Source organism: Hyalella azteca, unplaced genomic scaffold (genome assembly GCF_000764305.2).
Source record: "Hyalella azteca isolate HAZT.00-mixed unplaced genomic scaffold, Hazt_2.0.2 contig9625, whole genome shotgun sequence".
Taxonomy (NCBI): domain Eukaryota; kingdom Metazoa; phylum Arthropoda; class Malacostraca; order Amphipoda; family Hyalellidae; genus Hyalella; species Hyalella azteca.
The window spans coordinates 297,447-309,360 of NW_025939693.1; the positions used below are offsets into that span (position 1 = coordinate 297,447).

Genomic DNA, 11,914 nt, shown 5'->3' on the forward strand with positions numbered 1-11,914 from the left:
ATAAAGTTGGCACTACAGAGTATGCTAATAAAATTAAGACTAGTCAAAAGCCAAAACAGTCCAGCGTCCCTAATGTCTGTGGCACTGACATAGATGGAATGGCTGCCTATAAACGAGAATCTCAGAATAGAATAGCTAAGCCTCCCATTGTCATGGTGGGGGACAGTATAATTGGATCCCTTAGGGGAAAAGTAAGTGTAAATGAGGCTGGGAGTGAGATTGTATGCTTGAGTGGAGGAGATATTGTCAAAATAAGGAGGGAAGCGGAAAAAAAATCTGAAAGCACAAATGGTGGGCTTCTTGTTTTGCAGGGTGGTGGCAATGGCCTAAGAAAAATTGGAGTGGATAAAACGGTTGAAGAGATCATAAGCACAACCAGGGAGGCACATAATAAAAACCTGGCAGTGGCTGTGGACCCTGTGGTGGGCATTTTGAGGCGGCCAAGGGAAGATGAAAGGTATGAGCGAATGCGAAAAGAGGTAAATGAGAAGGTGTTCCAGAGGCTGGTGAAAATGAAAGTTGAATACATGAGAAAACGTGAGAAAAGAGTGAGCTATATTGACCCCGACTGCATGAAGGAACTGGAGATGCAGCACTGGTTGCCCTGTACGGTGATCACGCTCGCGCTCTCCAGCTCCCGCTCTGCGGCACCCAACACGCATATGTCATTGGCAGTCATTATATATCACTTAAACTAATAACATTTACAACTAATAAAACGCATAACAGATCGAATATTTGTTGTGCATTTAGGGACATCGAGGAAAACTTCAATAAACATGAATAGAGTAAAGCGGTCGGAGTTAATTAACCTTTATAGTTATGATTCTGCCTTGCTAGGGATAAAACAGGACTAGAATTTCAGTTTTTGCTGCAATACTAAATTAAAAAGATCGATTTTACGATAACTTATGGAGGTCGTAATGTGGAAAATGAACATCAATAAATAATCGCAAGACATAACGTACGTTCAGCCTCCCCCCTACAATAAAAAATGCACGGCAGATCCAGCAAGAGAATGTCCATGAACTTCCCTGCTCATCTTAACTCGCTGCTTAAGACAATGGAGGCACTCTGAGATCATCACTATATGCTAGCATCTGTTTGTGAACGTTAACAACTATCAACAACGCTTTCTTCGTCCGGCTTGTAATCATTAACCACATCTGCGTCAAGTTCGCGATTTCTACAACGCGAACGTCAAGTTCCTGACATCAACATTATTTGAATAATGTTAACAACGTTGATGTCAACAATGTTGAACAATGTCAACAAGCATAGATAAGAAGACGTGAAGTGTCTGACATCGTCTGCACCACGTGTCTGATGACATCGTCTGCACCACGTGCCTGATGACATCGTCTGCACCTGTCTCTTATACACATCTAGATGTGTATAAGAGACAGCGTCTGCACCACGTGCCTGATGACATCGTCTGCACCACGTGCCTGATGACATCGTCTACGCCCTGTCTCTTATACACATCTAGATGTGTATAAGAGACAGGCCTAAGAGGCCCCATAGCTAATATAATTATCAAATACACAGTGCAATAATTGACAAATAGCAATAATAAACCAATGAATTTCCCCTTGAACTTCTCTTCCCCTTGATTACTTCTCACCCTTAACACAAACTTTCACACCTCTTCTAAACCTCTTCTCTTTAATGTTGCTTCCACCTGGCTTGGTCTCCCTTCTCTTCTTCTTACTAACAAATGAAAATGTGATGCGTGGCTGATGGCCGTTGCAAAGGCCTGACCCTGAAATTCTTTTTCTCAGAGTCACCACGCCCCAAATCCAAATCCAAATCCGTACACACAGTCACACCTGAAGCTGGAATTTTCACTGTTCCCTTTACCACGTTTTACTGATTTTCAGATTGGTAACTGTTAGGCACCAACTAAACCCAGTTTAAGCAAAGGGCTGCATGGACTAATTTCCAATGCTCCTATAATAATAAATAAGAAGAAAGATACCTGGAGGCCCGAGGCTCAAGCTCTCCTCTCCTGATAGGCCCTAGAACCTCTAAGTCTAAGGATCATTGACAGTTGTACCTACTACCTAGTTTTCAAACAAGATAAAAATATGCTTGATGGCTTGCCTCTGCATTACCTCATTCAGTGTTTCAGACTTTCAGTCATTGTTGGCAACTTGGCAATGTGCCAATATGTTTCCATGCTCCCTCCCGGTCCGGCAGTGTCAGCCTCTCAGCCCTCTCTGACCTTGTGTTAAAATCATATCACACCACCTGGACCTGGAGTCTCATTTTCTTCATGTACCTATTCATTCATGTTCTAGTGTAACAAGGTTGGTGAGGTGATGAGATCATAATTTTTATTATAATATTGTGCCATGTGGGATATGGCTCTACCTCTAGCTCTAAGTTTGCATATTTTTTATAAATTTTAATTAGGTAAACGTCCCCCACTTTAAGGACGTAGGGTAAACGCGGTATATTCCAACATCGTAGGTAATTCCGTCACTTCTCTAGTTTTTTCACTTTTTCCTTTATATTAAGCTTTGTTTTAGTTCCATGCGTTCATTGATGGTTGAAATGGTGATGTCATACATTTGCGTGTCGAAATACTGCAAAAACACTAGGTCTTGGCCATCTAGTGGGAAAATATTGAGATCCAAAGAGAGACAATGCATGCCACCTGGTGAGATCATCAAAAAATGTGTCAAATTTGACAGTTGACCTTGCTCTACCAAATAGTGAATAACTGTTTTTATAGGAAGAATATTATGGTTTGAGACTTCTAAATACGTCTGTGAATATATTAGGAATCCTTTAAGTAAACTTGTATTCGCTGATTTCCAAGTCGTAAATAAATTAATAGATGATTAACCCTTTAGCGGGCAAGCATTGAAATATCCAGAAATTAAAATTTCAGAAACCATTTCAAGATAGTAAGAAGTATTATACAATATATTCATTTCTATGAATTTTTGCAAATTTTGCCTATTGAAGGTTTAAATCGCACTTGAAGAATTCAATAAATGCGATCAGTACACAAAATTTTTCTTTATTATTAAAATTCAGTTTATGCAAATGAAAAATTAGAAACGTAAAAATTTAATTTAATTAAATTTAATCAAGTTGCCAAAATAAATAAATATATATATTTATACTTCCACCTTTTGAAGTAAATGCGGAAAGAGCAGAAGTTCCATTGTCCGAGTCAAAACCTTCATTTAAATGCTCATATTTCAATTTGTGGACTTTGCAGCTGGTGATGCTATAGATAGAACGATGGTCAGATAATTAGTGATTGACTGAGGCATTATAAGGATGCCTCAAAAACAAACAGGAAGCTGTGGTGAGGCTTTTTGTGACGCAATTTCAAGTGATCATATATGGTAATCTACCCGTGAAAGGGTTAAGTTGAGTGATGGATTTAGACCCATCAAAACTAATTCCGACACAACTTGAATTGGACACACACAGATCGTTCCAAGCTTTGTACAAAAATTGAAATTTGCTTAATTAAAAGCCCAATAGCTGTTAATTAAAACGTAATTAAGTAGTGTTCAGTATTCGTTAGTGTTCTAATTCAAAGCCGTGTTGTATCCCAATACAGCTCACACAGCGAACGGAATTCGAATACGTTGATGTCGGCATTACGTATCAGTTAAATTTGAAGCACTGACGCAATACGACTCACCACGTGTCGAATATTGCCACACACAGTGACAGAATATAGGGATTTGGTAGGTTTCCATTCTAAAGGCTTTTTAATAAATATGGCAACATTTTGTGACGTTTCATTGTTGCTGACGCGTAGTGAAGTGTTTTGAGAGTCACATGAAGGCAACAAAACTTACGTAACGCATACAGTTTTTTTTATAGTTTTTCATTTCTCGATGCGTCCTTAATGTGTCGGAATATAGCGCGTTTACCCCTAGCAAAAAATGACTGGCTATAAAAAACTCCGTATGCGCAACTCAAGTACTGTTTGCTTTACGTCACTCAGAACACCTCACTACGTGCCAGCAACAATGAAACGTCACAAAATGTTGCCATATTTATTTAAAAGCCTTTAGAATGCAAACCTACCAAATCCATATATTCCGACACTGTGTGTGACTAAATTGGGCATTTTGTAAGACTAATTCCGGCCGCGCTTGAAACTCTACTAATTCGTAATTCCGACACTCCATGGTATTGGTGGCATTTTAAATGCCTTCTAAGAGATCATATACCAATGTAATTAAGGGGTTTGCTGGCCAAAAATAGGAGCACTCCAATAAGAGTGGGACAGTGTGCGCTCTAATACGAGCAGGCCGGCGGCAGGGGCAGTGCACTCATCCCGCTACAATAAGAGAAATTCCTGCTAGTACCATCCATGAGACTCCTGCTAGTTAAATTACCTCCTATCTAATTATTAAAAAGGTACATGATTGGGCCACAAGATTCTAAATGTATAGAAAATTCCAATCCTGTTTCAGAACAAAGCTGCTGAGCATTAAGTGCCCTTTATAAAATGATGATTTCATTGTATGCCTGTCATCAAATTTATTTTCAGATTTACTCTGTTGCTTTCAACTAGCCTCTAGTTTGTTAATTTTTACTTGCTAAAATTTATCCTTGAGTATTTACAATTTCTGCCACTTATTGCAGTTTAGCTTCAGAATGGTCACATTCAGAACCTGTCGAATCTTAATCCAATTTTATTTCACTTGCCTGAGAATTAGTTCAGCAATGCAAAACATTGAAATCATTCATAACTTTGCCCAAAAATTGAAAAAGTTATTATTTACTTTTTAAAATAGTAACATTGCATAAACGAGTCTATAAACGTGGGACACTTTTCAAATTATGACAAAATTGAATTGCTTCTTAGTCTTAATCAATTTGCTACAGCTCATAAGCTTTAATATTTTTTTACAGAATTTTCATATAAAATTAATAGTTATGTCTGCCAACGCATCTCCTCCCATTCCCTCGTCAAACAAAAACATTTGTGTTCCTGGTGACCGCCTATGCCTTGCTGGGAATCAGTGTCATGCAGCTGAGGGCACATATATTTTTAATGGGTATATATATGCTTCAAGAGTTGGAAGAGTCTCTACCTTTCAGAAAAATGAACAGACTTTTGTGAAGGTAAGGAGAATGCAATGAACATCCTTAACAAAGTGAAATAACTGTCTTTAATGTCTTTACTGTTTTAGTCTTATGTTTAATGTAGATTTCATTTTAGAATTGTTTCATTTTCCTGTGAATTATATTATCTAACACCTGGATACACAAATTTAAGTTAATATATTTGGATATATTACTACATGCATGTTGATATATTTCCTGAAAAAAGTACTTTTTGTATAGAAAATTTATTTTTAATCCTGGTTTCTTGTTTGTCTATGTTTGTTTTCAGCCAACAAATGAATTAAAAAAATCGTAGTTCTTTAATTAAAAGACTTATGATAATTTCCAGGTAACAGGCTTAAGTGGGCATTCAGTTATTCCTGAAGTTGGCTCTCTGGTGACAGCTCGTGTACTCACCATCCACAGTCAGATGATTAAGGTAGCCATCCTGGCGGTGGACGACGTGACGCTACACACAGCCTTCAGAGGCATGGTTCGCAAAGTCAATGTGCGGGAACACCTTGTTGACAAGGTAAGCAAGTACTAGGTTTTTTGCTGTCTTAGTCTGATTAAGCCCAATACAGGGCTAAAAAATTTATCCAAGTTATCGAGCATTGTTTCTTGTATTTCTATGAAGCAAACTTAAACAAACATAATTTGAACAAACATAATTTTAGCCAGCATAAGATGTGACTGGTTTCATTTAGATTGTTATCTTAACTAGGTATGTCATCTCAAATTGTATTTGTCTTGTATGATTGTCCTTTCCTTTTCATAAGTTTGAAATCATTCTGACTAATCTATCAAATTTAAATTAATACATAATTTTTTAATTGATTAAATTCAGAGGGTAATTTTGAATATACTAAAAAAATGTTTCCTCCCATATCAGAGTTTTAGCATCTACATACAGGTTGGACTGATAGGTAGGTATGGTAACAGAGCCACAGGACACCGCTAGTAGTGCCATTTGACTCATGGTTATAAATTTGCTCCAGTTTACCTTCATGTTACATTGACATATTCCAATTCATGAAAATCCAATTCTACTAAATAGAGTACCGTAGTTGAAAGAGATCTACAACCAAAGGTATGAATATATAGTAAGTAAACCTTTTCTATAATTGCAGATCATTTGTTCTCAGACGTTGATCATTTTATGTGATGCCGCAATGTATACTTTATTTTCATTAGAAGGTTTGAAAACGTCTATTGTAACTCTGTTTCACAAATATATACAAGTTTTCATTTTTGTGATGTCAGGTGGAGATGTACGAATGCTTCCGCCCTGACGACATCATTTTAGCGCGCATTCTCTCCCTTGGTGACGCACGCAGCTACGAGATGAGCACGAGTCTGCCTGAGCTGGGCGTGGTGACTGCCAGGTGCGAGGAAGGCCATCTCATGGTGCCAGTGTCCTGGACCAGCATGAAGTGCCATTGTAGGACAGAGAACAGAAAAGTTGCTAAGGTTGTGCCACCAAATACATAAGTTTTCCGTAAGTTTTGTTTCATTTGTGATATTTGCTTCACATTTGCTGTTCATTTAGACTTAGAGTATAGACGATCCGAGTGAATCTATGGACAATACCTATCATACGATCTCCTTAGCTGGGAGTGGGAGATGGAAATGGAAGGAAAAGTGTTGCTATAAAAATCCTAGCCAAGTCTCGTCTAATTCCTTTAGAAATCAAACCTTGAACAAGTTCAACAACTCGTCAAGAAAGTGTAATTATTCCATTGTCACTCCATCATAACTATAAATGAAACATTTGCGTGTTAGAATTTAAATTGAATTGCTCTTATGGCTATGTGCATTTCTTTTTATTCACTAAATGACTTATGTGTTCTCCACCACGATCTGTCAGCAAAAAGTCATGTTTTGATTGACGTATTTATTTACGATCACTTTTTTACTTGCAAAAAATTCAGTCAAACCATTGCAAAACACAGAACTTTTCTCAGAACTTTTCAAAGCCTCCCGCTTAGTAGTGACATGAGATGTTCCCTCGTAAACCTTGATTCTGACATTCACGTCTCCGCATTTTTTTATCATAGTAAATGTCCTTCGAGTTAAGGAAAATGTTTGGAAATGATGAAACCCGGTGTTTTTGATCAGCCTTAGTATTTAATATCTCTCCTTCTATCTGCTGCCTCTTATTTCATAGGAGAACTTAGAATATAATCCTCAATGTATCCCTGTGAGGGCGCGTGCGCGTACCACTGCCCAGCTGTTATACGCGCTAGATGTAACTTCCTCTTATCAATTTTTTTCGGAAATTCCGTGACAAATTTTACCAAAGGAATATTAAGTTTGAACTGTCAAACACGTCAGGTTGGAAGCTACTACGACCTTCTCATTTTATTGCCTGCATCGTGTATCAGGCAATCCTTATCTTGCAATGGGCTGTCGAGCTATGAGGTCATTGGGGAAAATTTGTCGATGCTTGATCACCGCGAGTAACAACTGTTCTCGATGATTGATTTCCGTCCAACAAAGTTGTTCGCGACGGTTGAATTCAGCACAACGGAGCTGTTTGTTTAGCGCAAGTGTTAACCGCTCTGCAGCGATATTTTCAACTTTCAAATAAATACGCGGAACCTACTTTTTAAACAACTAATAACCGCGTTGTGCCGAAAATTTTCACAACCTATCACAGCGTGGCACCGATATTTTCGATAGTTCATAAACTTGTGGGACATGTATTTCGATAGTTGCTAACTGCGTTCACCTATATTTTTGATAATTAACAGTCGCGTTGCACAGATGTTGTCGATAGTTCATAATCTCGCGGTGCAGACGTTTTAGGCGGAATCTATAGGCTGGTATCCGCTGTTGTTGCCGTATATGGAGTTGTCGCTATCAGACAAGAAGATGCCAGCAACGTTGCCCTGCACCCTCCTGGGAGCCGCATGCTGCCCTGCCATGTCCAGGGAGTCGCTTCTGCAGTAACGCCGCGCTAGCAGCAAGGACACGACACTCAGCGACATCAGCACCGCCATCAGGCACGATGCCACTATGGCCACTTGGTATGGCACACCATCTGGGGAGAGGACATAATACACTCGGTTATAGGGCTGGCTGGTCATGCCACCGTAAGTCATGATTCATGAAGGCGAAGTGAATAATGATACCAGGATCCGAATAAAATGATGTACACAAGTTTTTGGTTTTAGGTTTACGAATGTAGTTTAGTTCTAATGCGAATGGAATGATTACTTCATCAGTTATGGTGAATTATTTCTTGCTTGGATAGTGAACTATGCTACGGTGTTGCAGCAAAGTGTTGCGTCGAGATCAAGCTCTGCATGGTCAGAGTTCTCGTTTGTTTACATCGGACAAACGGAAAATTGCAGCATTGAGATAAAATGTATTCTGTGTCTATAGTTTCATGTGATAAGATAAGCCTTATCTATGAAGCACACCAAATGTCCTCACATTATAGTTACGGGGATGAGTGGGATGGCGGTCAATGAGGCAAATTAATATGCAGACCCGTCGCTTATACTACGAGTTATTCGCGTTATTCCCGTTCTCGATTAAATGGTTTTCCTCGTAACTCCTCTGCTGAGTTTGATGATTTCTTGCACTGTGGTGCAAGAAATCTTAGTCTGAGCCATTTCTTTAACTTGTTTAGTGTACAAATAAATCTCATTAATTTCATTATTTAGGCCCGAGAAAATCAATCGCTATTGATTGTATTACCTCAAGATCAACTACTGTACACAGTCAGTGTCAACGTCACGCCACTCACCTGAAGTCAAAGCCACTGCCTCCAGAGCCTCTGAAAATGAAGGGAATTTGTAATTGGAATAGCAGCAGTTGGTTAAGTAAATTAATAAATTGGAAGGATATAATCTGTTGCGATATGAGATAAACAGCTCAAAAGATATCATTGTACCCACTGAATGAATTATGGCTCAATTGTACAAGTCTACTGTATAAAGTATAAAAAATTCCAAATAATTGACATTCATTGCAACCTTGATCTCCCCCAAGCATGCGCACCTATCGGAATAAAAGTGTATTTTAATGTACATTCAATTTAAAGCCGTCATCTATTTTACCACAACAAATATAATAATAAAATATGGGCACCAGGATAGAGTGTGCCTGGAGACAGCCATACCAACATCCCTTCGTTACCCACAGCAACTCAGGACCACATGCCAGGACTTCGAAGAGAGTAAATTATACTGTGGTCTGTGCATCCCATCTACGCTGTAATTGTGCGTGCACACGGGTTCCTGGATGGCTTGTGAATTCACACTTTGAAGATTGCATCCGATTATAAGGGATATTATTCGATTATAAGGGGCCGCCAAAGTTTCAAAAGTTGAAATGTCTCCAACGATGAGCTCACGTTTTCTTATACGTACACATTTTCCAAGGAAATGATAGCAAAATTTACGACCATCCAATAGCTTAGGAATCGTAAATATTCTATGAGCCCGGCTTAAGGGAAAGTCAGTCCCCGGCTTAAGGGAAACCGGCCCAGTTCTCACCATCACACACAGATCGCTCCAGTACCATGAAGCCAGCAGGCCCCTGGACCTCAACACGGTCAGGCTCGTACAGAATGCTGCTCATGGGGCGGTTCCTGTTTGTCTCGTACGAAATTTGTCGACCGTCCCACCACACATCGAGCCACAACTGTCGGTTTTTGGGGAGATTAACCGAAACGCTCCGTTAAATGATTATGGGCACATCCGGGTCCAATTTCGGCATCATAATGTTACTCTTTATCTACATTGAGCCAACTTTCCACCGGGAATTTCATCAGAATTGAAACGAGTGTTATTAAATTGAGTTGATTGATGTGAAAATTAAGGTATAGAATGTTCTTCACTAAGTTTACACCGGATGCTACTTATTACATTTTATACTAACCGTGTTGTTGAAAATCGTTCGCTGGAAGCCCAGTGTGTGGTATCCTTGCTGCAAAAATTCATGCGTGATTTTAGCTTCCCCGGCAAAAAAGAGTATTGGTTCACCGCCCTTCGGCTTTGCGTAGTACAGAACCACAACTTGGTACTCGTATGAAGAGGCATCATTGTCCTTGCTTCCAAATATCGCTTCTTCTGTCGAGCTATTATCAGGCTCCGTTCCGATTATCATTTCAGAATTGGGTGCAGAGAGTAAAGTTTTCCTGTCATCCTGCCCTGTGACGCCACCCATCACAGGTGCTGGCAACGATGTAGGAGACGCGGTGGTCGGGGTCGTCATGCTCGACACTGCGACGACACACACGTCCAGGTTACTCTCGTTGTAGAAAGTCATAAGCCTCTCGACAGTTGCGCCAGAGGCTGAAACAAAAAAATGCATACGTGCTTAGAGTTGTCATCTATAGTAGAAAAGTTGTATAAAAATACAAATAATTGGGATCAAAGTCAAGTTCTTCAACAGATGTCCTATTTGTTTCCTCGCAATTTACTCATGAAATTTTGAGTTTGCTCGTAGGTTTCGATTTGTGATTTTAGATATCGATTTTCTCATGAGTTATATATTGACGTTCATTCCCTTTTATTTGCTAGGGTCTACTTTAGATCTAATTCTTCTGTTCACGGTTATTAGAAACGTCATCACAACAAACGTTCACTTCAGCATAGGCTCGAACTCGTCCTACCTCTTCGGAAAAAGTTTCGGCTTCTTCTCGGCATGTTCAGCAAACGAATTAAACGAGTGTTGAATTGCGGTATGAACTTACCAAGCGTCAGGGTCGTCGCTATAACTACTAACAATAAAGTCAACTTTGAATGCATTTTATCTTGAATTATTTATCACACTGATTATTGTTTTATAAAATATATCAGAGGAGAAAAGTTTGAGATTCTTTGAACGAATGACTTTGGATCAAATTCTGCTCACATAATAAATAAAATCGAGCTCATATTGCTCGATTTTCTTGATGTCTTTGCTTAGCTAATAACGGTAGAATTTTCCCCGCGGTTTATTGTTTTTGGTATAAGTAACTGCACTGGTCTAAATAATCAACTTTAAAATTTTGCACTTCACAAAAATTTTAAAAAATTTTCCCGAAATAGACGTGCACTTTACTTGATTCGAGTGCCAGGAGCATTGCAGTGCGCACCGCGCGCTCGCTCATTGCCGACTTACGCAGTGAAAGATGCAGTCTCTTCTAATGAACGTCCGATAAGGTTTCTGCTGATACGGCCCTTAATCAAATCCATTCGTCTGATAGGGATCCTTCATTGGCATCGGCCAAACGAATATCTTATTTAATCAGTATAGCTAATAAGATATAGCAATGACAGGTGCAAGCCACACGGCACAATGGGAACATTGTGCCGTGACTGTCCATTAACCAGTTTTAATAATTGCCCTTCGGAAATTATAAAAAATATATAACTCAGTACTCACTGCAGTGAGTGACAGAGCGCATTTTCTCGTCGACGAAAACTTGAGGTCACGGACGGACGGACAGACAGATAGACGGAAATGGCGAGCACAATAGTACATTTTTTTCCATAAATGAGAAAATGCGCTAAAAATGTCAGTCCTTCATTTTGCACTGTTCCTGTCCATTACACGGGCGTTTTCACTATAAACATTGTTCACACATCTCCAACTTAATTGGTAGGGTAACATGGGGCAGCGAGCCCACTGCGGGTCACGGGCCCATAGCGGGTTTCTCGCTAAGTATGACAGATATTGGTCCGTGTTCTCTACCGCCGGTCGACAGTTTCACTGGGATGAAGTGTACGGATTTACGTTTTGCTAAGTGTTTGCGTTATTAAGTTCTTTGCGAATAACTGTTTTAGTCCAGATAAAAATTTTTTTGTATTAAAAATTGAATAACTCTATA

At 39.3% G+C, this 11,914-nt stretch overlaps 2 protein-coding genes across 3 annotated transcripts; one reads left to right on the plus strand and one right to left on the minus strand.

Moving 5' to 3' along the window:
- Nucleotides 1-1,852: 1,852 nt before the first annotated feature.
- Nucleotides 1,853-6,590, plus strand: LOC108681483 (exosome complex component CSL4). Of its 2 annotated transcripts, XM_047882094.1 has the most exons (4): nt 1,853-1,872; nt 4,894-5,106; nt 5,438-5,620; nt 6,352-6,590. In XM_047882094.1, exons 2-4 carry the CDS (start codon nt 4,918-4,920, stop codon nt 6,577-6,579), a joined length of 600 nt encoding a protein of 199 aa, XP_047738050.1. In that variant the 5' UTR covers nt 1,853-1,872; nt 4,894-4,917; the 3' UTR covers nt 6,580-6,590. The 2 variants fall into 2 exon arrangements, with proteins under 2 accessions (XP_047738050.1, XP_018026007.1); XM_018170518.2 differs by lacking the exon at nt 1,853-1,872 and having other exon boundaries at nt 4,726-5,106.
- A 336-nt stretch (nt 6,591-6,926) lies between these two features.
- Nucleotides 6,927-11,188, minus strand: LOC108681482. Its single transcript, XM_018170517.2, has 5 exons — nt 10,796-11,188; nt 9,979-10,394; nt 9,594-9,741; nt 8,843-8,872; nt 6,927-8,131 (listed from the first exon to the last, which is right to left on the minus strand). Exons 1-5 carry the CDS (start codon nt 10,848-10,850, stop codon nt 7,893-7,895), a joined length of 888 nt encoding a protein of 295 aa, XP_018026006.1. The 5' UTR covers nt 10,851-11,188; the 3' UTR covers nt 6,927-7,892.
- Between the last annotated feature and the right edge of the window lie 726 nt (nt 11,189-11,914).

What these genes read in the sequence shown, in the direction of transcription:
- LOC108681483 (XM_018170518.2), top strand. Translation starts at nt 4,822, where the DNA reads ATGACAAAATTGAATTGCTTCTTAGTCTTAATCAATTTGCTACAGCTC. An exon ending in ATGAACAGACTTTTGTGAAG is followed by an intron (nt 5,107 to 5,437) that starts GTAAGGAGAATG and finishes GATAATTTCCAG; the next exon opens with GTAACAGGCTTAAGTGGGCA. An exon ending in GGGAACACCTTGTTGACAAG is followed by an intron (nt 5,621 to 6,351) that starts GTAAGCAAGTAC and finishes TTGTGATGTCAG; the next exon opens with GTGGAGATGTACGAATGCTT.
- LOC108681482 (XM_018170517.2), bottom strand. Translation starts at nt 10,850, where the DNA reads ATGCATTCAAAGTTGACTTTATTGTTAGTAGTTATAGCGACGACCCTG. An exon ending in GAACGATTTTCAACAACACG is followed by an intron (nt 9,742 to 9,978) that starts GTTAGTATAAAA and finishes AAAAACCGACAG; the next exon opens with TTGTGGCTCGATGTGTGGTG. An exon ending in GGAGCGATCTGTGTGTGATG is followed by an intron (nt 8,873 to 9,593) that starts GTGAGAACTGGG and finishes CTTCATTTTCAG; the next exon opens with AGGCTCTGGAGGCAGTGGCT.